We start from the raw sequence: 27,931 nt of genomic DNA, 5'->3' as shown, positions 1-27,931 counted from the left end.
CCCTTAATAACATCCGGAATTCATCAGAGACAGCTGAAATGGAAAATCGCAACAAATAACCGAGAGGCGAAGATACAGTTCTGAAGATCCCGCTCTCCAAGAGGCGGGATCTTCTTCCAACAGGAAGCACAACGCACCCAAAAGGGAAGAGATCGCGGGTCTTGGTCCAACCCCTTTCGCCTTCCTCTCGCGCTGCGATGGATCTTTGCGATCGCAGCTGATTCACCGGGAGAGCGGCTCAAGATCCGCGGGGCTGCGCGTGCCCTCGCTTCCTCGGGAGCCAGCCGCCCGGAATCTCCGTTGTCCCGACGATGTGAAATCCCGGCTTGGCTCCCGTCGATTGCAGGTTAGGCGAGTGTGTGAAACCGCCAACACGCGAACGAGGCCGGCGGCGGCACAATGTGCTAACCGGGGTGTGGGAATGATGCGGGAGAGAAGCAGCGTTTCATGTTCAGACCGTGGAAGAAGAGACCGAAAGATCTTCTGCATCAAATGAAATGCCTCTTCCTAGCGGCTTATTTTGTGTTTGTGTGCGCTTGGCGGTGTTGTTTATTGGCTAAGCGGGCGGGTAGATCGGGAGACGATTTTTATTTATTTTAATTTTTTACACGGCAAGGAAATGGGCTGATGGCCTGCATTATTGCATGTGGTGCTGCTTTGAATAGCTCCTAAAATCAGGCAGCGCCGGGTCCCTTTATTGGCAGGGAGCCAAGCCGCACCACCATTGCCTGCAGGATCCATGCTCTTTCATTACTCCCCATCCCTCGCCCTTGCAACTATTGCTTTGCTTAAGGTTTTGTAACAGTAGAAAGGGGGTTGGTGGTCCCCCCCACCCCAAAGTGTGCATGCCCCCCCCCCTTTGAATGCTGTTTTGCCTGCAGCCCAGCAAATCCGTTTGCAATTTTGCATCTGCAAGCAGCCCCTTGGGATCTCAGATTTAGGAGCCCAAATTTTGCAGCAGGGGATTGCTCAGCGCTGTGTCCCGCTAGGTGTGCTTGGGCTTGGCCACATTCATATCTGGATAGCCTGAACCAATCTGTGCACATTTGGGAACAAGCCCCGTTCAGATCAGCGGGGCCTCGTTCCCAAAGTGTGCACGGTTCCAGGCTGCAAGTTGGAAATAGCGCTGTGTTTTAGTAATGATGGACCTCCGGGTATAGGGTGGTATATAAATTCAGTAAATAAAAATAAATAAATGATTGCAAGCACACTTCTGTGGAAATGAGCTCCGCGCAGGTCAGGGAACAAGTTGCTCAGTGTAGCTTGCCTAAGATCATACCGAAAGGGTTGTCAAAACAAGGGATCAATCTGAGTTCTACACTACTCTAGTAGTAGTGCATACCTATGTGCGATTGCCGCTCATATTTAGCCCCCCTGAAAATGAGACTACGGTTATCTCAAGGTATAGTGTACTCAGTACTTTTTTTTAGGGGGTGCTCAAATGTATGCAGTACAGCGGTACCTCGGGTTAAGAACTTAATTCGTTCCGGAGGTCCGTTCTTAACCTGAATCTGTTCTTAACCTGAAGCACCACTTTAGCTAATGGGGCCTCCCACTGTCGCCGCGCTGCCGGAGCACGATTTCTGTTCTCATCCTGAAGCAAAGTTCTTAACCTGAGGTACTATTTCTGGGTTAGCGGAGTCTGTAACATGAAGCGTCTGTAACATGAAGCGTCTGTAACCCAAGGTACATCTTTTTTGTGGGGGTTGTTTAAAAGTGTGGCACTGACTGTAGCAACTTCATGGTGAGTCCTGGCACCTATTTTTCGGGGGGGGGGGAGCACTGAGTGTGCTTCAGCATAAAATAAAACCACCCAAAAAGCAAGCAGTTGAGATAGATACATGGGAAGACAGAAATTGGGGGGGCGGGGCTGTAAGTACATCACAAGCTAGAATTACCATGTTTTCTGTGCATGAGCAAAGTGCTAGTGCAAACTACCCGATAGTTCTCACTTTGATGCTATCCTAGCGCAAGTAGGAGAAACAGCCCAGAAAGCTGCTGTTAAGCTTGGCAACTTGTTTATGTCTGAACCTGGGACTGTGGTTTGTATTGCTCGGTCCCTGCTCCTGCCAACCTAGCAGTTCGAAAGCACGTCAAAGTGCAAGTAGATAAATAGGTACCGCTCTGGCGGGAAGGTAAACGGCGTATCTGTGCGCTGCTCTGGTTCTCCAGAAGCGGCTTAGTCATGCTGGCCACATGACCCGGAAACTGTACTCCGGCTCCCTCGGCCAGTAAAGCGAGATGAGCACCACAACCTCAGTGTCAGTCACAACTGGACCTAATGGTCAGGGGTCCCTTTACCTTTACCTTGGCAGCATAGATGACTAGCCTTCAAATCTTGTTTGTTGTCGGCTGACGAATCCTGGCTTATTCCGGAGCAGCAAACTGCAGACCCAGGTTCAGATGTGATGGGAAGCCAGGGTTAACTGTTTCCCCCACCCATGTTGGGGAAGAGCTACTAGGAATGGTTAGTTAGCGTCGGCATTTGAAATTCACCAGGCCCATTTTGCCTCTGCCTATTGGCCACTTGCAACCAAGTAAAGATGCCCAGGCGCCAAGATGGCGCTAGATATCTCCACCATCTGGAGGTGCAGTCCTGGGGGTCCTTGGATTTTGCCTGTTTTCACACACTAGCAACGCATCCTGTAGAAATCTTTGTCATGTTTTACCTATGCAATCAGAACAGGAACCAAAAAGTCGTATTGAAAAATACGACTTTCGATCCGTCTGGCCCCAAAATAACAACTGGACATACCTTTTTGGTGACTGTAACCCTGGTTTAAGAAGCCATTTGGCACCTAGTTTATATATCTGCCTTTCTAACCCTGGTTAGCATGCACCAGCCCGTTGCATGTGAAGAATAATCCACAATAAGACAGCAACCCTGGTTTAACATGACCTATGAACATTGACCATTATTTTTTCACTTGGGATTGCATTATAGCTAGAAGTGTGATCCTCAACATAGTTGGCTGTAACTGTATATTTACAGTGCAGCCTTATAATACCTACTTAGAAATAACTCCCACTGAGATCTGTGGGACTGACTCCTGGTAAATGTGTAAAATTGCAGCCTTAGCTGCACAATGTGTGGGACTTACATATAAATGATAGCAGGGCTGCATACATTAGGTGGAAATAATAAGAGGTTTTTATAGCTTGAAGATACAAGTCATTTTCTCTCCGCAATCAAAGAGAAATAGGACAGCTAACCACACAGTACACACATTAGCAAATTTGTCGCCCACATGTTTGCCTGCTGGATGATTTCGCAGAAGCCCACCTGCAAGAATGTATTATTGTGAATTATTTCATTTTCCAACAGAGCTAAAGGCTTTCCAAAACACCGTTCCCTGGCACACCAACTAATAACTGTAAAGCTGCCAGTGCAGGAATGAGGTGAGTTCTTGCAACAAATTTATTCCTCTTTTGAAATACTTTACGTAAGTGCTTTTTTGAAATTAAATTATTGCCTGTGCGTCTAACTCCTAGAAGAAGGGATAAAAATGCTGCTATAAACGTTAGGAAGTGATTATAGGAAATGTTGCTGCTGTGTTACTGAATCGTAGCTTGCCTCCTGGTACCCTTCTTATGTGCCTCAATATCAGATCTGTACTCATATGTGATAATTTTTTATGTAAAGAAAGGGAGTCTGTGTTCCTAAACACACTGCTACCTTGCAAATCATAGTTTCATTTTGTGTATGAGATGTTGTCACTGATGGCCTGATCCTATAAACGGCTAAATAGCTAAACAGCAACAAAAACCCACACCGAAACCCCATTGTGAGCACACCAGTGGTGTGTACTGTGAATTAGTTGTTTGTTGCTGGGGTATATAGGAATAGGAGCAGAGATCGGTTAAATCTTAATGGACACTATCACTAATAACTCCAAAATCCACAGTTGGGCAGTACCTTTACTAGGACTAAGCACACTATCACAAGAATGTACCAGAACTATTTATCTGGCAAGATGTCACACAAAGCAGCAGGCGACCAGGGAACGGGGAAAATGAAGACATTTTTAAAAATACAAAAATTAGACTGATGGAGTATCCGTAAGGTCAGCTGAATGCCAAGACGGAGGTTGCGGGTTGAAATAGCCCCTCCCAGGTGCTACAGATTTCAGGTGTCTGAAATTCCTAGGATTCTGAATGAAGCAGCAATGGCTCTGAGAAGTTTTAAGTCCAGCTTGCAACTCAGTTCAGTCCCAAACCTTAAACAACTATGGGAGCTAATAAGTCAGTGATGGGAGCATCACATATAGGGCTTTCAGAAGTTCCATCTTTATTGAGCTGTTGTTCGTCTGGCTTCCACAGCATGCCTTTGCTTCATATTAGATCTAGGAGCAGAGCCTTCCATCTAACATTCACAGAAACCAAAGGTTGCTTGCGTTCTGGCTGAGACACGGGGGGTTGTGGTTAATTGTGGTACCCAGTAGCTCCCTCAAAGGGGACCTCCACACTGGTTTCCAGGAGACCCTCTCTGCTCCACAAAGTGCCTGGTTCATCTTCTGAGGACTCAGTGTCTAGGACCAGCTCAGGGCTAGGCTTAACAGAGTATTGCGTAGCATATATCCTTGATGTGGCCAAGTACTGCTCTGACGGTACAAATGAAACAGTTGGCTCATTCCGCTACTCTTCTCCCAGGTGACATTTGTTCACTTAGGCATTCTTCCTATTGGTTCCCCCCCCCCCGACCAAGTGTATCTGTTTCCATATGCCTATTGCTTCTTTTTGAATTGCCTTGTGTCTTCATTGATGAGCCTTTGACGTTTCAATTCCCGCATCTGAATTGGATTGTTCTGCTTTTATTGGATTGGAACTGTTAACCTTTGCCTAAAAGCACAGATCAATGATGCCCTAGTGACACAAAGGGTTCATGTATATAGGAATGGAGACGGAATCCGTTTTACACGGAGTTTGGTGGCTCTCCAACCTTACTGTTTGTCACATCACAAAACCGCTTGTATTGAGTGCCTGTTTATGTCCGAGCTGGGGGGGGGGGGACATTGTCAAACATTCACATTGATATGTGATTTAAGACCCATAGCAAATTCTCCACTAACTTCAATCCCTTCAATTTTAATTTTGTATTTTGCGAGGTTTGACCATGACTGACTGACTCCCCTCCTTCCTCACTTCTTTTTTTAAAAAATAAAGGTTTTATCACACCTGTAAACTACCTGGAAGAATTATGGGGGTCCGGCTTCTTCACTTCTCTTCTGTCGTGATCCTGCTGTTGCTCCTTGTGGCAGGTGCGTTAACTGCTTTGCTGCCAAATATTAAGGAAGACAAAATGCTCAATTTGCGGAGGGAAAGAAAATCTCAGAGCCAGATCGCCTCGGATTCCTTTACTCTCATTATGCAGACGTACAATCGAACCGATCTTCTGCTGAAGCTTTTGAATCATTACCAAGCTATCCCTCATTTGCACAAAGTGATTGTTGTGTGGAATAACATTGGAGAGAAAGCCCCTGAGGAAATATGGAACTCCCTGGGACCACATCCCGTTCCAGTTATCTTCAAGACACAGACAGTAAATCGCATGAGGAACAGGCTTCAGGTTTTTCCTGAGCTGGAAACAAAAGGTAATTATTGGTGTGTTTCTCTTTTCCCCCACCCCAGGGACTATTACTGCTTTACACCATCATTCTCACTTTGGGGAGGGTGTTACAGCTAAGTGCTATTTCTCACCATCTTCATCACTTGATGGCTACAGCATCAAGCGATAACTTCCGTGGGTGAATGCACAATCACGGATCAGATTCTGCAAACCGAATTTCCATGCATCACCTAAAACTACAGATGTCGCAGATCTACAAAATTACTCGTCTATCTGTATTAACTTGTCCAGCTTGTCATTATGAAGTAAGCTGGGACATGGTTGGTCTAAACCATCAAGCCTCTTGGGTTTGCCAACCGTAAGGTTGGCAGTTCGAATCCTCCTTTTTGACACAGGGCTAGGTGCCAGAACCTCTGTGGTTATGTAGGGTGGAGTTCGACGTTGCACTAAAACCAATGCTGCCATCAGCGTGAGTGGAACAACCTCCCTTTTCTTCCCCCATGTGCTGTTTTGGAGATTCTCCCTATCCCCCAAAGTTTTTTTGAGCGGGGCATGGGAAAGGTGGGGAGGTAAACCCCATTGTGCTAATGGCAGGGGAACAACTTCGTGGAATCCAACTCCTAGTTTCTAGGGCATTTCCCTAGTGCCTAGGACCATGCAGCTGTAGCGTTCCAGGTATCACGTAGGATTGAAGGCCTCTTGAAGAAGACTCCAGTGAGATTGCCCCCTTATTGCTAATGTTTGAAGAAGCGTTCAATCCACTGATGTCCTCTGTGGAGAGACCAGGCAACTTGTTCTGGATTTTGGAATCTGCCTCGGAAAGAAAAAAAAGCAAGCAACCCTATTTCCTGGAATTTTTGCTGAGCCAAATTCCAGTTCAAGCCATGGAGTGTTTTTCCACCTTTGCCTAAAACACAGGTGCTGTTGTTCTTTTTTTCAACAGGGCAGCTTGCACATTCAGTTGTGCGTCAGCAATGGATGAGAACTCAAGTGCTGTACGGGCACTTATGAACCAGCCCTGGAAGGTCAACATTCCTAAGCCTAAGAGCTCTTACGTTGTTGTTGTTTTATGTGACAGAGAGACACCATCAATTCTTCCTCCGCAGTACCCTCACAGTTCCTGCACTGACCTATCCTGACTCCCTCTCCCCAGCTCCAGTCTTCTGCTTTTCACTCACTCCTTAACAGCAGTTGCTAACATGCTTCTTCTAACACAGCGTTTCCCAAACTTGGGTCTCTAGCTGTTCTTGGACTACAGTTCCCATCATCCCTGACCACTGGTCCTGCTAGCTAGGGATGATGGGAGGTGTAGTCCCAAGGATGTGTGCATATAGAACTGCCCCCTATTGTATCATAGCATGCAAGGGGCTGTTTCACCATCTTCTGCTCACCTTCAGGATGCACCAGCAAACTCCACATCTCATTTTGGGCACCCTGGGATTTTTCACTTTTTGTTCACGTCACTCAAAGTACAAGATCCTGAGCCTTGAAAACGTTCCCTAGATTGTGGTTCATCTCTCACCCTGAAAAGCAAGCAAAGTTTTCTGTCCGCCCCCCCCCCCAGCAAGCGTAATCACAGTGAATATTGTTCTAATTTGTCATACGCCTTTTGCTTAGTAATGCCTTTTTAAATGTGTGTTCTCATCAAAATGCATTTTCCCTCTGTTCAGCTGTTTTGATGATGGATGATGATACCCTAGTTAGCGCCCATGACCTAGTTTTCGCTTTCTCCATTTGGCAGGTAATGTCTGCATTTTGCTTTGCATGCCTTGTTTTTAATTGTACTGAATTATTATAATGTTTTTGGGTATTTCTCTAAGGGTGCGTAGTTACCTAGGAGTAAGCACCAAGGAATGTAGAAAGACATAGTTCAGAAAGAAAAAGATTTGTGTTTTCACATGTTCCTAAAAGCAGTGATTCCCCAGAGACTGTTAATTTCATTTGTCTACGGCTTTATATTTCTAAGAAAAAAATCTCAAAAAGTAGTTTACAACTTACATTAAAACATCAAATAAAACAATCTTAGAATACAACATTACAGGAGAAAGTCAACTATAAAGTATACATTCAAAGCAGGAATAATTAGCAGGAAACTAAAATACTATATTTAAAGATTTTGAAATAGAGCATTACAAAGAAGGTCAACTACAGAATGCACATTTAACGCAGCAAAGTTAACAAAAAATACCTTCAAAAGAAAATGTTACTAAAGGAAGTAAAATATGCACATTTAAAACAGCAAAATTATCAAGAGACTAAAAATAATACTTTAAGCGAGTGGGTTGCAAGTCTGCCAAATGGGGGCTGGAGACAGTGGATTAGGTTGAGCTTTGTAGATCAGCATCTTACAGAGAGAGAGAGAGAGAGATGGGCTTACCAAATGACCACTGCCTCCAGCAAGGCCTCTATTACATCAAATGCAAGCCATTACTGTAGTGATAAAAATGATATAGGGCACCTGCAGACATCCTTTTTATTGAGCACTTATCATGCTTTGTGTCTATGATGCTATTGGAGAGATCACACATGATCCTGCTTTCACTGTTTGCACCTACAATTGGAGTTTCAGGGTGGTCACACTGGCTTCATTTCCAGTCAGTGCACATCCAGTAACTTGCCTTTGAGATTCCTGACTCTTGATATAGTTTTATTTGTTCAAGTGTATTTTTGCAGGGGCGACACTAGGTTTCATTTCACCCAGGCCAAAGCCCCTCCCCATGCAGAGAGAGAGAGAGAGAGAGAGAGAGAGACTGGGAGCTTCAATGGCGTCCTCCTAGAGGTTTCACCTGGGACAAAAAACCCGGCTAGCCCTCCCCATCCCTTGGCTACGGCTCTGAATTTTGTCTGCTTTTGTTGCTCTATATTCCCTCTGGACAATGGGAAAACATCTCGGAACAAACTGAAGCAGAAAAATTCCACCACTATAGCACTACTATTGTGTCAAGAACACCAGCCAGGAAGAACCCTAAATGTTCTTTAGTATCTGCCCATTTTATGGGCTTGTGAATTGTACCCACCAGGAAGTCTAATCAGATGGCGATGTGTTAACAATTCCCTTTGATTCAGCGCACGAAAGCGTGCAGTTTATTGTCAATTCTTCCGCTTAGTCTCTTCCCAACTGATTATAGGATCCTCTGTGATCATTCGGAACGAGGCTCTGAATGAACCGTCGTATAATAATATTTTCTTTTTCTTTCCAGCAATTCCCAGATCAGATAGTGGGTTTTGTTCCTCGAAAGCACTTGCCCAGCTCTTCGGGGATATACAGTTACGGAAGCTTCGAACTGCAGAGTCCTGGCAATGGCAACGGAGACCAGTATTCCATGATTCTTGTAGGAGCTGCCTTCTTCAGCAGTGAATACCTCGAACTCTTTCAAAAACAGCCTGACGCTGTGCACGCCATGATAGACGAGACTCAGAACTGTGATGATATTGCCATGAATTTCTTAGTGGCCAAACATACTGGGAAGCCCCCGGGCATGTTTGTGAAGCCAGTTGACATCAGGAATTTGGAGAAAGAGAGTAACAGCGGCTATTCTGGAATGTGGCATCGGGCAGAGCACTTACTCCAGAGGTCCTACTGCCTCAATAAATTGGTTAGTATCTATGGCAACATGCCCTTGAAATACTCCAACATCATGATTTCTCAGTTTGGCTTTCCAAACTATGCTAATCACAAGAGCAAAATGTAAGGACGCGATGCAAGGAAATGCTTGACGTGCTTCCCAGCGATTCAAACGGTAAGCTAAACAGAGAAGGGCGTACCTTATTCGGAGCTTGTGTCTGCAAAAGGTCTGGTAGAGCATTCCTTCTCTCTGCTCAGCATGCAAAAACCTTCAGTTGGAATAGAAACAGCAAATAGTCTTGTGGCTCCTTAACAACTCACAAATTTATTGCAGCCTAAGCTTTTGTGGACCGCTGTCCACCTCATCTGTCCTATCAAGTGCTGTCCCGAGTTACAGGTATATATATATCTTCAGTTGGCTTTGTCATTTATCCCTCGCTCAGTAGCCGGTCGCCAAACTACCCGCATGAAGATACGAGTATGCCAGAAGTACAGGTGTGTTTGCGTGATCAGTGTCGCTAATACATCTCCTCTAGCAGAAGTTGAAAGTCCGCAGGAAAATGTATTACTTGCCAACCTCACCACATAGATATGTGTCAGCATTTGTGACCTGAAAGAAGGAACCAATTTTCATAAAGTTTCCCCAGCAGTCCTTAATCATCAGGGGCTAGCAGGCCAGTGGCTATTTGCAAGTCTCTGTGTGACGCTTCATTTGCAGACCATACTCCAGTGTTGCTTGTAAGAATATAAGAAGTGTCCTCTTGCATCAGGCCAGAGACCCATCTAGTCCAGCCCCCTGTTCTCACAGTGTCTCACCAGATGCCTATAGGAAATCCACAAGCAGGACAGGAGCACAACAACACCCTTATGCTCCCAAGCAACCGGGATCCATAGACATACCACTTCGGATGCTGGAGTCAGAACATAGCCATTACAACTACTCGTCATTGATAGACAAATTCATTGAAGATTGGGCTAACCCCCTTTTGAACCCTTCCAAATTGGCCGCTATAACTACATCTTGTGGAAGTGATTTCCATATTTTTAACCACCTGTTGTGCAAGGAAGTCCTTCCATTTGCCTGTCTTGAACAGTGGTGTAGCAGCAAATTCAGAAGTCCTTTCATGATAGTCGCAGCCAATCGTGAACAAGGTTCTGGAATTATACTGTCATCTTATTATGATACAATAAATAACAATTAGGGATGCAGTACAACGATCTGTGCAGATCTCTCCGTGCTGCCCTTCAGCTAGGCCTATTAGGTTCTGTGCACATACATGGGCAAGTGATTTGCCATGCTGCAATATCTTATTTTGGAGGGACTTGGTTTGTGTTTTTCATGAAGTTCCATTGTACATATTGGAACATGCGCACCATAACCTTGAAACTGAAGCAGCTTTTGTTTTCAGTGTTCCTAAATGCTTAGCTTTGGAGCATACAGAACAATTTGGTGTTCTCGCACACCTTCTCAGGAATAGGGCTAGGCATATATCGTCCAAAACCAGTTTGAGGTCCGTATCATGGTATCGGTTTCATAATTTTTGACCTGGCATTATATCACGAATCATGGTGTGTGTGTGTGTGTGCACGCTATGCAAAATGTAGGAAAAACCGTGAAGCCAGCCAATGCCTCTGCATAGCTCCATCCTTATTTCAGACATGATGATGATGACATTAAGATACATCAGTAGATCACGATGTTTAGTCAGTGATATATCATGATGTTGAAAACCAGATATCGCCCAGCCCTACTCAAGAGAGACCCTAATAGCCAATCCTCAGTGGATGACTCTCCTCCTCTCTGTGCTGATTGGAGCCAATCAAAGGATGAGAAGACTTCTTCTCAGTGGCTAAAAAGCAGCCCTTTCATGCTGATTGGGCACCTCTAGGATGCTGGAGACAAGATACCCTATTGGGGCCCAATAGGGCTTTGACCCCAGACCACTACACTTCTGGTCCTGTATCTTCCAACATTCCTCTTCATTGGATAGCCCTGAAGTTCTAGTATTATGACAGGAAAAGGGGAGGGGGGACTTATCCCTCTTCACTTTTTCCACACGCAAACTCACTTTTCTAAACTAAAATACATTTCTCTTGCAAAATAAAAGAAATAAATAGTAGGTCCAACTATTCAAAGCCAATCCACACATTGCTTCGCTTGTGAGCATGTGAGGTCTTTCTCCTCTGCTCCCTTGAATGTATTTGCTTTAGGAACACTTGTTTGCATTTTGAGATCACTTCGCTGTACTGCTCAAGCCAAGGGCTGCAGGGAATTGTTTGCTGAGCTTTCAGATTCTGGCATAACTAGAGGAACATCTCCAGGCTCGTACAACTTGTGCTTTGCTTGCTGTACTTGAGTCTGAAATGTTCCCGTGTCTCCCAATGCAAGGGAGAGATGAGGACCAAAATGCAGTTTCAAGCTTGGGTCTCTTCCAAAAATCCTGTGAAGGCCAGCTAGGAGGGAATCTTTGCAGGGAAATCGGAGAGCAAGACGCGGAGAAGTCAGCACAACAGAGAGATGTAACGAAAGCAGGAGGGGAAGGATTTCTGGGTCACTGTCTTCTCCTCTTCTGTCACCTTGTGTTCAGTTACATACACGCCACTGGAGCCGTGGCTTGGAAGCCAGAGTGTCCCTATGTGCACAGCCATGGGTGATGGTTTATTTTCTTTGTTAACAGCACCAACACTCTGCAAACATACGAGCTACATTTTTAACCACCACGATATTTAAACACACATTTACTGTTCAGAACAGACGTGCTGCACTTTAAAGGGGGGGGGGACATCCAGTTGTACACATGAAGATCTCTCAACTTGATCAGCTGGGTCAAGCGTGCATAACCCTGTTGAATTGCAGCCCACATCCACAGTGTATATCAGCTACAATGGTGGGCCTCCTGCAACTTGCAAAAATCTAAACCTTGCCTACATACACCGCAAGACCCGCTGCAAAAACAGCAACTTGCATTGAGCATCTGATAGGTTACACCCAACCTGTAGATCAATTGCATTTCTTTGTGCAGTGCCACAACTGTGTATTCAGTGCCATGCAGACGTGTGAAATTAGCCGATTGCTTCCGTCAGGAATTGCAAAACAAAACAAAACCTGTCACCTGGCTCTGGAATTAGAGCTGTGCTGCCCTGTATATTAAGGTGCCATATTTTCTACTTCCATTCATTCAAATAAGCTTACTTTTAGGTCAGAGTGCTGCGTTTTTGTTTCTGTACTCCGTTCAAAAAATGAGCCAGTAATGTACTGCGATGTTGAAAATATTTCTATTAGCGAACACAGTGGCAGCTAGTTGCAGATGTGGCTGTCTAGTTTGATTGTATTTGATGAAAACTCTCTTTTTCTCTTCCCCATCCCTCAAGTTTTCTGTGTTTTGCTCTTTTATATTCACATGCTGTTGGGTTTTGTGTGTTTTGTTTTGTTTCGTTTGTTCTTTATTTTCTAACCCAAAAAAAGGTAAATAAAGATGTGGAATGATGATAGTGTCGTGTGGTTATTGGGCAAAAGAAACTTGGATGGAAAGCAGGCTGACTGCACTTGTTTACCCAAGAAGCCTACTGAATTAAAGGGGGCTTAAGGAGAAGGTAAAGGGACCCCTGACCATTAGGTCCAGTTGTGACCGACTTTCGGGTTGCCCGCTCATCTCGCTCTATAGGCCAAGGGAGCCGGCGTTTGTCCACAGACAGCTTCCGGGTCATGTGGCCAGCATGACTAAGCCGCTTCTGGCGAACCAGAGCAGCGCACGGAAATACCGTTTACCTTACCGCCGGAGTGGTACCTATTTATCTACTTGCACTTTGACTTGCTTTCGAGCTGCTAGGTTGGCACCGAGCAATGGGAGCTCACCCCGTTGCGGGGATTCGAAACGCCGACCTTCTGATCGGCAAGTCCTAGGCTCTGTGGTTTAACCCACAGCACCACCTGGGTCCCTTACAAAGGGGGCTTACTCCCAAGTAAATGTGGCATAGGGTTGCAGCTGTGCAACCTGATCGGAAATAAGTGAACCCTAGTTTTGAAAGATTGTGTAAGATAACTTAAAAGTGCAATCGTTCTCGAGTATGTATAGCACTGTACACCCCCATGCTTATTCCAACATTCCCACCATTGGGATGCTAATTTACACCCCCCCCCATCACTTCAAACATATGGGAAGGCAAGATAGACTATTCATAAATGAAAACAATTGGTCCGGGGCCATGCACAGCTACATAGACACGTGGACTGATCTCACCTTAGCTGGCGGATATGTTATGTTCAATCAAGGCTTAGCTCCAAACCTGTGAGATGAGATGCATTGATGAATTGGCCAAGATATTTCCTGACAAGGACAATCTGACATTCACTGCTTGGATTTTTCCAGAGATCGTTAAAAAGCTGTTTCATCCCCAGGAGACACTTAATGCAGCCAGATTCATTGGATAGCCTTCCAAAACGGAATACTGTAGTGAGCTCCCATGTATATTTCAGGTAGAGTTCACCCTTTCAGCTCTTGCCACGGTTTTCTGGTACCTTCTACAATATGCCTGCATTAGTACTGTCGTCAGCGGCTCTTGCAGAGCAGCAAGAGGCACTCTCTTAAAATAGTGCATTTCCTTTACCACTGAACAACCACAGCCAGGGAAGTATAGTTTGAATGTGAGTTATGGACGTGGAAAATCCCAGTTAAAAGGCCAGACCCGCTATGACGTTCAGCAGATAGCTTTGATGGGTTGTGCACTCTGACGAATCTGCTTTACAACATTATAAGGCTGCAGTCCTATACCCACATTGAGGAGTAAGCCCCCCACCCCCAAACTCAATCGGACTTACTTTTGAGTAGGCATGTATAGGATTACATTGTAAGCCACTGGTTTAAACTCTGCAGAGGAAGGAAGTATGCAAATTCAAATAAACAAAGGACGCATTTGCACAATACATTTAAAGCACTATCATGCCACTTTAAACAAGCATGGCTTTTCCCAAAGAATCCTGGGAGTTCTAGTTTGTTAAAGGTGCTGAGAGTTGTTAGGAGACGCCCATTCCCTCGCAAAGCTGAAGTTTCTAGAGTGGTTTGACAATCAACCCCTCCCAAGAAATCTGGAAATTGTAGCTTTAGGAGGGGAATAGGGCTCTCCTAACAACACTTTGCACCCTTAACAAACTACAACTCCCAGAATACATTGGGGAAAGTCAGGCCTATTTAAAGCGGTATGATTTCTGCTTTATATGCATACTGTAGATGGGGTTGTAAGGAATCCCTTTTACCTATAATTAAAGAGCAGAGCTTGTTTGCCTTACTTAAAAGGATGGAACTTGGATGCTTGATCCTCAGCTGCAATCTTTTACACCAATTAAATGACACACACAGCGGATTAAGTTGTTGAGACTGAGCATTTCTTGAGCTCAGTGAATGAGTTGGGCATAATCCCAAAGGCGGGAACAGGAGAATGTGACATAGCCTCTTTCATAAGTCCAGGGAAATGTTTTCCTGTGTAATCCCGTTGACCCATATTTAGGTATGAAAATAATGGAGGTAGAATGATTTCCTGTGGCCCACTACTTAAACAGCTGTCGCTATTTTTGACCCGCCAGAAAACAAGTTCCTGGTTCTTCATCTGATATCACAACTCCTTTGCTGAATTTTTTCCATTTGACCAGCAGATGTCGTGCTTAGGAGTTTTTATACTAAATGTCACCAACACTACAGAGGGCTTAGCTGAAGTGTGAGAAGATATATGCATAGTTGTAGGATTATGCTGCAAATGCTATGGGTTGGTCAGTGTGCACTGATCTACACACACAAAACAAATTCACACACAGGCGTCTTCCACAAGTGCCGACACCAATGCCACTCAGCGAATGCAGCTTTCTCCCAATTGAAGTGCAGAGTGAGGACAAGGACGTTCGCATGGAAACCAAAATGCTTGTTTACAAAGCTATTGTACTACCAACCTTACTGTATGCTTGTGAAACATGTACCACTTATAAATGCCATCTCCAATTCCTCGAAAGATTCCATCAACGGTGTCTCCGAAAAATTTTACACGTCACTTGGGAAGATAGGTGAACTAACACCAGTGTACTCTGAAAGAAGCAAAGATCACCAGTGTCAAAGCAATGATTCTTCACTGGACTGGTCATGATGCCTGATTAGTGTCTGCCAAAGCAACTACTCTCTTCCTAACTTAAAAATGGAAAGCATAATGCTGGTGGTCAACAACAGAGGTTTAAAGACTCTCTCAATCTTAAAAAATGTAGTATAAACACCTATAATTGGGAAACACTGGCCTGCGAATGTTCCAATTGGAGAACAGCCTTTACCAAAGCCGTTGTAGACTTTGAAGACGCTCAAGCTCAGGATAATAGGGAGAAACATGCTAAGAGGAAGGCATGTTTGGCAAACCGTCACCATGATCAACTCCCGTCCGGAAACCTATGTCCTCACTGTAGAAGGACGTGTGGATCTAGAACTGGCCTCCACAGTCACTTACGGACTCACTGTTAAGACTATGCTCATCGTAGACAATCTTACTCGGCTACGAGTGATTGCCAAAGAAGAAGAAGAGATAGATGATAGATAGATAGATAGATAGATAGATAGATAGATAGATAGATGAATGAATGATGGATGGATAGATAGATAGATAGATAGATAGATAGATAGATAGTCAGTCAGACAGACAGAAATATAGGAAACATAAAGGATCATTATCCAAAGTCTAGCATAATCAAGAGACTATATAGTTCCAAACACTATTTTAACACACACACACACACACACACACACACACACACACACACACCACAGTAGACTGTTTCCTTTAACAGATAGGTCACAAATGGAATATTGTTGCCAGCTCATATTGACAGCAGATCAATCAGAAACAAGCATCTTCATTTGCTGCTGCCTTGATCAAGTGCTGAATAAACAACATGTATGATAAATTCCCACATAAATGAAGGGGAACCATGTTTGAGAAAGAGTAGTAGAGATGAGTGGGGGGAAAGCATCGAAAGACTGCAAGTAACAGATAAACAAGCAATGCAAAGGCTTTCCTAACAGTAATCCACAACTAGCTGGACCAGGGTTTCCCAAACTTGGGTCTCCCGCTGTTTTCGGACTACAACTCCCATCACCCCTAGCAGGACCAGTGGCCAGTGATGATGGGAACTGTAGTCCCAAATCAGCTGGCAACCCAAGTTTGGGACACCCTGAGCTGGATTTTCACTGGCGTAGCCTGACGTGTTGCGAGAGTCATTTACTTCTGCCTGGAGTAGACTTGATATGGTGGGAGGGTTTTTTCACCTGAGCCAGATTCACGGGCCAATCAGATCCAATGGAAGCCCGGTACTTGTGAATGATAGGCTGTCCTTAACATGGGGGTGGGGTTATAAGGAACAGGTTAGTTCCTTCTAGCTTCTAACTGTCATTGTGGTCCCAAGAGTCCAGGAGCCCAAAGAGTAAGGTGAGGTCCTGGTCATTTTATAATGGCAATTCCCTATTTTTTAATGTTTGCACAAACTCTCACCTGGTCACAAGACCCAAGGTCTCAGTACCTTCCTATAGCACTGGTTGGGGATCTTTCCTAGCTTTGCCGTTGTATCAATAACACTTCTGGCTGTTATTTATTTTCAGGAAAATATTAATGTGTCTGGGAAGGCTATGCAGGATGAGAATGGGGGGGCATTCATAAGATTGTATCATTTATTATTATATATGCAGGATAGCTAGCATATCCTAGGATTTATTTTCTCAGTAACTTTAGAACTACTTCCTTATCCAGTTTTTAATAGGTTAGTCACATTTGCAACCTCCCACCATAGCACTGCTTTGGACAACTTCACCTGCAGATGTCACTTATCCCCACACTATGGAAAATGTCTCTTATTGACATTTATTTGCACATCAAGCTGCTGAGTGCTGAGACACAACAAGCTTTTTGGGTCAGCTAGAAATCCTCTATTTTTAACACTTTAACCACTGCAACTATATACCAAAAAGTGAATTAACTATGGAACCACCCATATATAAACATATGGAGCAGATGAGGCCAAGGTTATGACTGTATGTTGTAACTAACAATTGAAAACTGGAAGATATATATATATATATATATATATATATATAGCGGTTTACATGGAGGATTTGCATATACAGTACAAACTCCAGTGTTTGTGAACATGTCTGTGCAAGATGGTCTAATTATTTATGTGAAAAAACTCCTCACACTACCCAATGGCCAGAACCCAAAGCACATCTTCACATACCTGAGACTAAAGAACACCAATACCATTATTATTATTATTATTATTATTATTATTATTATTATTATTATTATTATTAACATGTGTTAGCTGCTCTGCAGCACTTGTTTTCATGTTCATAAGAGTTATAGGACTCTATCAGACATTCTCTTTGCACTTGCTATGTCTTTCATGCTTCTATCAAAGCTACAACCCCTCTTCTGAGAAAACAGATGCATCAGCAAGGCTGGCATTCTTGGGCAGCTGTGGAGAGTCCACTCCGAATGCCTGCCCTGGGCTCCCCCTTTTCATTATTTCCTAGACAGTGGCGGGGAAAGGGGAGCGGAGGAAGCCCTTTCACATTTGCTCATCAGTCTCTTTATAACCACCATTGTGATGTGAAGCAACAAGTTCTATAGTCTCAAGGTAGACAATCCCAGTTTTGTTCCCACCATTTGAGGACACACTAGCTGTAAGAGTGCCATCCGCTAAGGTTATTATCATGGGTTACTGAAGCTATGAATTCAGCAAATTCTGAGTTATGTGCAAAGTCCAGACCATCTGAAATGGTTCAAGCTTCTCTTCACATAAACACATTTTACAGGAGCTGATCCTTTCTCACTACACTTGTTTTTGACAGTAGCTTCTTGCACCTTAGCACTTCCTGCTCTGCTTTACATATATTGGGTAATGTTCTGCAGCTTTAATGGGATTGTAAAAGGTGTCACATGAAATAATGGCACAGAACAGATGGGTATCATCGTCTGTTACAGCCTACAGGTAGATCCAACAGGGAATTGCTTTTTTGTTGTACTAGGACTTGCCAATCAGAAGGTGGGTGGTTCGAATCCCCACGACGGGGTGAGCTCCCATTGCTCGGTCCCTGCTCCTGCCAACCTAGCAGTTCGAAAGCACACCAAAGTGCAAGTAGATAAATAGGTACCGCTCCAGTGGGAAGGTAAATGGCGTTTCCGTGCGCTGCTCTGGTTTGCCAGAAGCAGCTTAGTCATGCTGGCCACATGACCTGGAAGCTGTACACCGGCTCTCTTGGCTAATAAAGCGAGACGAGTGCCGCAACCCCAGTCAGACATGACTAGACCTAATCGTCAGAGGTCCCTTTACCTTATGTTGGCTGAGTAGCTTTCCTTGCTCTTTAGTTCTGAATGTGGACACAGAAACAGGTGGTTTATTTTTTGTGATCCTGAGGGTGTGTATGTGTTGGTAATGAAGCTCATGTACAGAGGAAGCTACTGTTGCTTCAGTATGGGTTAAATCTGATTAACAAGATTCTTATGAGGCCAAGGCTGTAATCCTAAACAGAATTGTGTGGGAGTAAGGCCCACGGAATCCAGGAATCGACTTCTGAAGAAACATGCAGAATTGCCTTGTACAGTCTCAGATTTACACATTAAAGAAATGGTCATGGCTATTTGCTTACATTGGCAAAAAGCCCACTGATCAAAGTGAAACTTGTGTCTACGTTAATCATGCCTAGAATATGGTTTTGCTGTAACTGAGATGGAACGTCCCTGTTAAAAATGTCACCTTGGCCACAAACTCGCCCAATCCCCTTAAACCAGCTCCTATTTGTCTGTCTCAATAGCCTACTTCGTAAGGTATTACAGTAGGAGCTCTGGATTGCCTGAAATGTGCTATATAAATACCAAACATGCCTTGACAGGGGTTGAGAAACCCAGTCTTTTGTCTTCCCACCATTAATCTAGGGCAATTGTTTTATGTATTTATTTTGTGTTTTAAATGAGACTTGCTTCTAAGTGAACATATTCACAAGCTCATGACCCCCTTTACTTTACCCTTTGCAGCCACAAGCGTTTTCCTGGAAGCTGCTGCTGCTGCTTCTTCTTCTTCGGCAATCCTTCGTAGCCGAGTAAGAATGTCTTTCATGAACATGGTCTTAACAGTAGTCTGTAAGTGACCGTGGAGGCCAGTTATTCCTTCCATACGTCCTTCCACAGTGGGGACATTGGTTTCCAGATGGGAGTTGATCACGGTGAGGGTCTGCCAAACATGCCTTCCTCTTAGCACATTTCTCTCTTTCGTCCTGAGTTCGAGCACCTTCAAAGTCCACGATGCCTTTGATAAAGGCTGTTCTTCAATTGGAGCGCTCGCAGGCCAGTGTTTCCCAATTGTTGTTTACGTTCGCCTTGAGAGAGTATTTAAACCTCTTTTGTCACCCATCAGCATTATGCTTTCCATTTTTAAGTTCAGAAGAGTAGTTGCTTTGGAAGACAGTAATCAGGCATCCGCACAACATGACCAGTCCAACAAAGTCAATGTTGTTATAGGAATTCTAAGGTCTCAAATGTAGAATAAATGTTGATAATTGCACAATGTAAACATGCATGCATAAGTATATAAACCACATGTCTGCAATAGTACAGGTGAGCAATCCAAAAGCCATCTTGGCTCTCCTAAAGACTCTAAATATTTCCTCTGCCTCCTTACTCTCCTTTGCCTGAGAACACTAGGCAGGTAGCAATCAGGGGACGTTCCTGAAGGGATTCCTCTGCTATATCTATGAACCTCCTTTGTATTGTCATGGTTTACCCAGATGCTCTGTATTGAGGGATGTCTTATGGGCATCCTGGTTGTCTTATGAAACGCTAACGTTTTGTGTAAACTGTGTCTGGAACCATGTAAAACTTGATAAATCCTCAGGAATATCACCCCTTGGCCTGCCTTATGTAACCCCACCTTATGTGTGATGCAATTTCTGATCGTTTGTAAAGGGGATGTCCTCCTTCTCCACGCAAAATGCAAACCCTTAAAAGAGATGTTTCGTCTGGGCTCTGCTCTGGGTCTTGCTTGCCTCCTTGCTAGGAGGGGAGGGAACTCAGTGGCAACAGAAAAATGACGATCTGCCTTGCTTTCGCTGCCCTCTGACCTCCATCCATTCATCTCTGACCGATCCTGGACTTGGGGGACTCAGCCGCTTGGGGAGATGGGCAGCAAAAGCCAACCACCCCTATTTTTCTATACCAATATTGAAGAAGCATTACTTCGCCTCAGGGATGGATCTTTGCTTCCTGGAAGCTAACCTCACCTGGTTGGTAATACAACTGAGCTTCAGGCTGAATTGGGATGGTTGAGGGGGGACGGCATTCCCCCCCCCCAAAATTTTTTTTTATTGGTTTTTCACAACATTATAAACAAACAAACAAACACATAAAACAAACAAACATACATAAATCATAGCCTTATTAAAAATTACACTTATTAACATTAAGTGACTTCCTCGCTTCCCCTTGGTTGAATTTCATTGCATATCCTTTTAACGGTTTTCCAAATCACAGTTCTTAAAAAAACTTCTTAAACATTAACATCCTTAGATCTTCACATTATGAAATTAAACATATTAATTCATCACTTACTTAATTGGCTTAGGATTTTATTTATCTGCAAGCTGTTTTCAATTAATTTAACTTAACGTGTTTAACTAAGTAATCATTAAATTGAGGAGGGACGGCATCAGTGGCACTGAACGGCGGGGACCGACTCCGGAGTGAAGGTTGCGCCCGATCCCCACAACAACAACACACTGAACGAGGCGGCCTCTGACTAAACTCGCGTAGGCCCGGTGCCTCGGCCCGCCGGCTTTTGGAGGGGTTTCCGGCTTAAAGTGGAAAGAAGGAGCGGCCTCTCGGATCGCCCCCCCCCCCATGGCAAGGCCCGAGGCTCGGAAGCGGCCGGGCGGGAAGAGCCCTGAGGTAAAAGCGCGCGCGTGTAACAAAGCCTTGGTAACGCGGTTGCTACCGCCGGCGCCGGCTGCTTGGTAACGGCGCGCTGCCCCTTTAAGCCGCCGGAGGGCGGGACGGCGGCGAAGGAACCCCTTCCACGCCACCCCGCGCCCTCCTCCCTTCCCCTCAGGCCGGCTCCGTGCTCCTTTCCACCGCCACTCGCGGCTTGCTGCTGCTGGGGGTGGGGGTGGCCGCCGTCGCCGGAGCAGCGCCTCGCCGGCCGGTTGCCTCCTTGAGGCGCGCGCGCGCACCTCCCATCCCATGCGGGCGGCGGCGGCGGCTGCACAAGTCCAGAGCCAGCCAGGCGGCGGCGGCGGCGGCTGCCTGTTCCCTCAGCATGCCGCGCCGCTGCTGCTGGCGCCTCTGAGTCCGGCCGAGCGGCTGTCCGGCCGCCGCCGCTGCCGCCCAAGACGACGACGACGACGGAGAAGCCGCCGCCGTTCCGGGAGGCACTCATGAGCTCGGAGGCGCCTTCCCGCGCAGCCACGCAGCTCCGCGCCCTCTTTCGCATGGAGCCGGCTCCGCCCGCCTCGTCCGAGCAGCTGCTGGGAGCCTCGGAGTTCCTCAAAGGTGAGGCGGCGGCGGCGGCGGAGGAGGAGGGGTCTCCCCTCCGCGAGTAGGGGTCGCCCTCCCGTCATATAAAGGAAAGGGGCGCGACGCAACAACTGCCCCCCCCGCTGTCCCGGGAGCGCCTGGCCCGGGGCGGGGGTGAGAACCGCCTCTTTCCCCGGGGCGAAGTTCGGCGCGCGCCCCGGAGCGAACGCGAAACTCCCTTCAGTCCCTGCGGGAGAAGCTGTTTCGAGGGGAGCCCTTGCAACCCCCCCAAATCGCGAGGCGGGAGGGGAAGGAGAGTTATGGAGGAGGCGGAGACGTCGCCGCCCAGCTGCGAAATCTTGGTGGCAGGTAATGCTTGCTCCGGAGTGAAACCCGATCAAATGCGTAGGGTTCTTTCTTTTTTTCTTCTTTTTTTACGGGGGGACAAGCGACTCTCCCTGCCCGCTTTGAACTAACACCCAAGTTCCAGCTAAGCAGCGGGACGTATAACTTGAAGATCTTCCTTCATGGTCTCCCTTTCTTTTCTTTTTTCTTGCAGACAGACTATATTTTGCTACTTTACGAACCCGACCCAGAAGCACAGTAAACACGCACTATTTCTGTACGGATGAGGAGCTTGTTTATGAAAAGTAAGTTCGTATCTTTTCTGCTGTTGTTTAAAAAAAATCCTCCTTCGCTTTTCTGTTCACTTTCGTTTTCAGCGTTGTTGGTCCACCCCCACCCCCACCCCCAGCTTGTCGCCAAGTGTTTGGGAAAAGGTTGGGGGAAGAGGGAGAAAGAACAAACTTAAGCGAAATACTTCAGTGTAAGTTAGCGGTATATGTGGCCAGTTGGTTGTTTTTATCAAACCAGTCCTTGAGACTTAATTGCATTTTACTTGATTTTTAAACAGAAAATGGGCGCCCCCTTCCCCCACCTCCGGTTTCCTGCTTTTTTATAAAATGGATTCTACTTTGGCCATAGGTCTCTGTGTAAAGTATTATTATCAAATCGAATTCACATCTTAAAGAAGAAGCCTGTTGTAGCTGTCTGCAGATGTTGGGTTAGAAGTATTTTCTCTACAATTTGATGAAAAAGCAAAACATTGTAGATGCACTACTGATCTACAGATCTGTTAAGTGCATGCTAGTGGTTAGCAATGAATATATATTGAGTTTGCAGCATTAAATGTGCTCATTCAGTTTTATGGTAAGTGAACCTCCGTTCACTGAACTTTGGAGCATGGTTGTTAAAATCATTACTTCATCAAGCTGCTCTTGTGACTGTGTTTTTGTACACTGTGATTAATTCTGCCTGCTGATTGATACTTTCTGGGATGAAACAAGCACTTCAGGAGTTCAGAGAATAACAAGAAGAGCTTTTAAGATAGTATCTTTCTTTTTACACTGCCAACTTTGGTTGCAGCACTGCCTTCCCCCTCCCAGCAATTTCTCCCTCTGATGTAATTTAGCCATGGAGTTTGGGCACTGAAAATTTACAGATGAAAGGAAGGGATTTGCATTAAAGTTGTTGCTAAATAAATCTACTATAATAGTAGCTTGAATCTACTTCAGTAGTCAGTAGCAGCATAACAAAATGGAAATAAAATAAATAAAGGAAGGCTCAAAACCTTCTTTAAGTGATATTCATTGCCGAAGTACTTTTGCACTCTTCAGAGTACAGTCTGTAAGAAGTGATACTGCTTTGCTTTCAGTGAGATTTAGGCTGCAATCCTGATACAACATGCCTGGAAGTTAGCCCCCTTGAATTCAGTAGGACTTGCCTCTGAGAAGACACAGGATTGCACTGTTATGACTAACTTCTGATAGATTGTGTCCTAGGCATCCTTACACAAATGTTTATTAGTGAAAGACAGATTAGACTTAACATTGGAAGGACCTATATTTAGCAGTGCAGTCAAGCTGTAGATATACATAGCAGTTGTGTTAACAATCCCTGAATGCTTTGGTTGTCATTCTTATCACTCTACATTTTCTAAAGTGGCTCATGAACCTGCTTAAATTGGCTGGCAAGTTTGTTTTAAGTTCATTGTTGGGATGCTGATACAACTTGTGTCGCTCTCATTTTCTTAGGAGCTTCAAATCCTTGTTGGCTAGTCACAGATAAGCCCTGACACTTCTGTTCTAGAAATATTTGAGGAATTGCACACTGCTCTCTGAGACTTAAAAAAACACCATGGGTAACCAGGTTCACATCATTTGCTGGACAGACTTAGGATAAGAAGAGTGTTAAAAAAAAACCTGATGAAAAAGATGGATGGCAGCATAGCTCCTGAAGTAGAGTATGAAGGGGAAGGTGGAAACACATGTTTAGGAGGAGGAAGGTAGTACTGTACAGATTTCTGGAGTAGGCCGTAACCTGGGCTGCTGTCCAAGGTGTCCAAATAAGTAGGATTAATCCTTTGAATAGCGGACAGGGCTAATGTGTAGTGACTGACAGGACTAATGCATTGCAAACTGGAAGCAAAATGCACGTAGATATTCAGTGATGTGGGATAGGAAACATTGCAGAAAGTTTCATTTTCTAAAAAAAAAGTGTTGCTTCATAAAATAAGTAAGTACTTTGAGGAGCACATCATTTTTTATTTTAACTACCCTGAATAATTTGGTATACTATAAGTAACATAGGCGCTTTTCATCTAAATAATTGTGGTAGTGGAAGTCAGCACAAGGAATTCCCCCTTGTGCTACAGGACTTCTAAATCCTCCTTCCCATGCGACTTGTACCCACCCCCCCACATCTGCTCTGGAGAACGCCCAGAACAACACACAGTGAGAAGAGAGGGGCGATAGTTCTATCAGCGCAAGCATTTTTGGTTGCCCAACAGGACTATCTCTTTTGCGCTATGTTGAATACAACCCATAGGGTGATATCTGACTGTCATAATTAGAGTCAACCCACTGAAATAGACCACCCTGTTTACAGCACAATCCTATACAGTGGTACCTCGGGTTAAGAACTTAATTCGTTCTGGAGGTCTGTTCTTAACCTGAAACTGTTCTTAACCTGAGGTACCACTTTAGCTAATGGGGCCTCCTGCTGCCGCCGCACAGTTTCTGTTCTCATCCTGAAACAAAGTTCTTAACCCGAGGTACTATTTCTGGGTTAGCGGAGTCTGTAACCTGAAGCGTCTGTAACCCGAGTTACCACTGTACATGTTTATTCAGAAGTAATTCTCATTGTGAAGTTTACTTACAGGTTAGTGCGGATAGGAGTGCAGTCTTAATGCTTCCATCTGATACACTCGAAGCCCATCATTAGGTGAAAAATTGATATTTACCCTTAAGGCTTTTGGAGTCAATTCAACTCCATGAATGAATTAAAACACCTCCACCCCTATCACACGTGATAGAGTCAAAGTGTTCCTGTCAAATGCTGTTAATAGATTAGCTATTTGCCATGTCTACAGGTGCTTAGCATAGGACCTGCTCTGTTTATTTCATGTGGGAAAGGTGACCATAGAAGGTGAAAATACTTTTTTTATCTATTTTCATAATCGACAACACACTCATTTGCCCAGACATTGCCACAAACTGTGTTGGGGATCAGTAGTACCCGACAGATTTACAAAACTCCTTTCTGAACTCGATTTTTGCAACATTTCCTCTTCACCTACCTTATGAACCAGCAAAATATTTTTTAAAAGATTATATCCTATGGTGGCTTTGCATTAGCATATGCACTTACTGTGAAAGGCAGGGCTCTTACTGATTATCTATCCCCCCAATGCCATCCATACCCTTAACTTCTACTTGGAATTCAGGGATTCTATGGGACAGTATGGGATCACAGAATCATAGAATGTGCATAAAAGCTGCAAGTGTTAGGAGGGATTGATGAAAATGGAAGTGCTCCCTGCACAAAACCACCATTGGATATAACCCATACAGTGGTGCCTCAGGTTAAGAACTTAATTTGTTCTGGAGGTCTGTTCTTAACCTGAAACTGTTCTTAACCTGAGGTACCACTTTAGCTAATGGGGCCTCCCGCTGCCACCGCATGATTTCTATTCTCATCCTGAAGCAAAGTTCTTAACCTGAGGTACTATTTCTGGGTTAGCGGAGTCTGTAACCTGAAGCGTCTGTAACCTGACGCGTCTGTAACCAGAGGTACCACTGTAGTTATCATATTGCCCGAAACTTAGCAATACAACTTTGGGTGTTCCAACTGCAGTTGCTAAGGTTGCAAGTAGCCATCACCCTTAATCCAGTATGCAGCAAGACTTAATGCCCATTCTCAGTCAAGGACTTTTAACTGGTCACTTTTTTCACAGAAATGTCTTTACAAAATGGAGGTTCTCAAATCAAATTCACATTACAAATCGAATTACCATCAAGGGCGTGATGTCACTGGCTTTCCCCCAAAAGGATAAATAAAGTCTTTGGAATTGTTGTCTGGCTTCAGCCCTGGACTACCAGCGTCAGAGAGGAGCTTCCTCCTCGGTGTGACCTGTGGAATATGTTTACCCACAATCTTCCACAATGCTGTTTGCAGCATAATAATGTTACAACTGATGAACAATTAGGGCCATTCAAAAGACATTTCCAGTGAGGCAAAGTATGCTTTCCAGACCTTCAAAATAATGCAACAAAATTTTGGTTATGTGGAGGAAGGTGTCCCAAGAGCTTGAAACCTAGGCCCATCAGGGGCTGAGAACCTTAAATTTACATGGTTCTAGATGAAATATGGGACACGGGTGGCGCTGTGGGTTAAACCACAGAGTCTAGAACTTGCCGATCAGAAGGTCAGCGGTTCGAATCCCCACAACGGGGTGAGCTCCTGTTGCTCAGTCCCTGCTCCTGCCAACCTAGCAGTTCAAAAGCACGTCAAAGTCCAAGTAGATAAATAGGTACTGCTCCGGCGGGAAGGTAAACGGCGTTTCCGTGCGCTGCTCTGGTTCGCCAGAAGTAGCTTAGTCATGCTGGTCACATGACCCGGAAGCTGTACGCTGGCTCCCTCGGCCAGTAAAGTGAGATGAGCGCCACAACCCCAGCGTCGGTCACGACTGGACCTAATGGTCAGGGGTCCCTTTACTTTTACCTTTAGATGAAATATAACAACTGATAATCTTCTTGCCAAAGGCACACAAAGTTCAGTAGTGGGGAGGGGTTGCTTTGGTTGGCTCATTGAAACAATCAAATTAGAAATTGCCCCATAATACCTTGCCTGCAAATCCAGAAGTCTTTCAGCAGCATTTTTGGTTTATAAAATTCCTCTGTACAGTATGCCTGTATTGCTATACTGATCCATTAGCTGAAGTTTCCAACATTTAAAGAATTTCACTAATGCATATTCCTATTCCAGATGACCTACATTCCCTGTTCACTTTTATATAGCTTTAATTATACTTAAACCACCAGGAAGACTAAAAAAAATAATTTCTTAGTCATGCGAAAAATAGGGGCTTTTGTTGTTTGGCCACATAACGTCACTTAAAGCCTACAGCTCTTAAGAATAATTGTATTGTAATCATAATAATTCAGTTGATGATCAAAACTTTTAAGGGATATTTCAAAATACTCTGTTTTGTACAACAAATTACCTGCCTCTGGTACAACAAAAGAAACTCTTATTTGAAGTAGCTCATTTTAAACCTAGCATCAGGAGGGATTCTGTAGGTTGTGCACTCATATGAACTGCTTATTGCAAGAAATGAAGAACCCTGGACTTCATTTGGGACCTAAAGCCATAGTGACATAGCTTTCTTGCTCAAGAAGACTTATCTTCTCTTTCAGAATCTGCTTTTTAGATTTATCTTGATTTCTCTGCAGATTTGTACCCCCCTGCCAAATTCTAGCTCCATTACAATTGATGTAAAGTTCAGTTAGTCAGTGATCTTTTGAAGACTAATATCGACACTGTTCTAGGAAAGTTTCAGGTACTATGGGAGAGGAAAGGCCTTGCTCTTTGTCTTATTTTGTTTGCAAAGTGCGCTATACTCCATTTCCTCCCTAAAGCTGAACTAGGATTTTTAACTCAGGCTGATGCTGCCTGACACAAGAGCATCAGGAAACTAGATAGCGCTTAAGATAACAGTGTATTTTTTCCATCTTTAAAAATGCTTTAAAGCCTATAAACACTGGTTTCTTTAATAAATCTCGTTTTATGTTTGGCAACCAGAAATTTGTGTCTAGGGTTAATCTTGTTCTGTAGTCCTACTTGCTTTACCCGCTTGAACCACAGTTCAAGGGTTTGGAATCTTCCCTAGTCACAGGGATTTAGATTCACTCTCCAATTATTGGGAGGTCAGCTGG

The 27,931-nt window shown here is 44.5% G+C and overlaps 3 protein-coding genes and 1 long non-coding RNA gene across 14 annotated transcripts in view; 2 read left to right on the top strand and 2 right to left on the bottom strand.

Moving 5' to 3' along the window:
• The window catches only part of SLC30A7 (solute carrier family 30 member 7), a 41,999-nt gene extending 41,500 nt beyond the window's left edge, over positions 1 to 499 (bottom strand). The window contains exon 1 of the mRNA XM_083511198.1: positions 138 to 499. The gene's annotated coding sequence lies outside the window, so the exon portion shown is untranslated. The remainder of the gene's footprint in view (positions 1 to 137) is intronic.
• Positions 179 to 12,618, top strand: EXTL2 (exostosin like glycosyltransferase 2). 2 transcript variants are annotated; one of them, XM_083511227.1, is made up of 5 exons: positions 179 to 346; positions 3,326 to 3,399; positions 5,164 to 5,591; positions 7,237 to 7,307; positions 8,767 to 12,618. In XM_083511227.1, the coding sequence occupies exons 2-5, from the start codon at positions 3,395 to 3,397 to the stop codon at positions 9,256 to 9,258; spliced, it is 996 nt and encodes a 331-aa protein (XP_083367353.1). In that variant the 5' UTR covers positions 179 to 346; positions 3,326 to 3,394; the 3' UTR covers positions 9,259 to 12,618. The 2 variants fall into 2 exon arrangements, with proteins under 2 accessions (XP_083367353.1, XP_083367354.1); XM_083511228.1 differs by lacking the exon at positions 7,237 to 7,307 and having other exon boundaries at positions 206 to 346.
• Positions 7,316 to 20,715, bottom strand: LOC310710386. 3 transcript variants are annotated; one of them, XR_014528017.1, is made up of 4 exons: positions 19,179 to 20,715; positions 15,073 to 15,204; positions 13,373 to 13,564; positions 7,316 to 7,910 (listed from the first exon to the last, which is right to left on the bottom strand). It is a non-coding gene; the product is annotated as an uncharacterized lncRNA (long non-coding RNA). The 3 variants fall into 3 exon arrangements; XR_014528018.1 differs by having other exon boundaries at positions 13,419 to 13,564; XR_014528019.1 differs by lacking the exon at positions 7,316 to 7,910 and having other exon boundaries at positions 13,124 to 13,564.
• Positions 20,716 to 21,249: 534 nt separating this feature from the next.
• Positions 21,250 to 27,931, top strand: part of CDC14A (cell division cycle 14A) — a 93,213-nt gene continuing 86,531 nt past the window's right edge. For 6 of the 8 annotated variants that reach the window (XM_083511093.1, XM_083511091.1, XM_083511094.1 and 3 more), the window contains exons 1-2: positions 21,250 to 21,692; positions 22,216 to 22,306. In XM_083511093.1, coding sequence (XP_083367219.1) covers positions 21,578 to 21,692; positions 22,216 to 22,306 — 206 coding nt within the window. In that variant the 5' untranslated portion in view covers positions 21,250 to 21,577. Of the gene's footprint in view, positions 21,693 to 21,767; positions 22,026 to 22,215; positions 22,307 to 27,931 lie in introns of those variants that run through there. The other 2 variants (XM_083511092.1, XM_083511096.1) reach the window with 2 other exon arrangements.

The sequence above is a fragment of the Podarcis liolepis genome (assembly GCF_965112155.1).
Source record: "Podarcis liolepis genome assembly, chromosome: 6".
NCBI lineage: Eukaryota > Metazoa > Chordata > Lepidosauria > Squamata > Lacertidae > Podarcis > Podarcis liolepis.
This window is presented reverse-complemented; position numbering and strand designations above follow the sequence as displayed.

What these genes read in the sequence shown, in the direction of transcription:
- EXTL2 (XM_083511227.1), top strand. An exon ending in TCCTGAGCTGGAAACAAAAG is followed by an intron (nt 5,592 to 7,236) that starts GTAATTATTGGT and finishes CCCTCTGTTCAG; the next exon opens with CTGTTTTGATGATGGATGAT. An exon ending in TCGCTTTCTCCATTTGGCAG is followed by an intron (nt 7,308 to 8,766) that starts GTAATGTCTGCA and finishes TTTTCTTTCCAG; the next exon opens with CAATTCCCAGATCAGATAGT.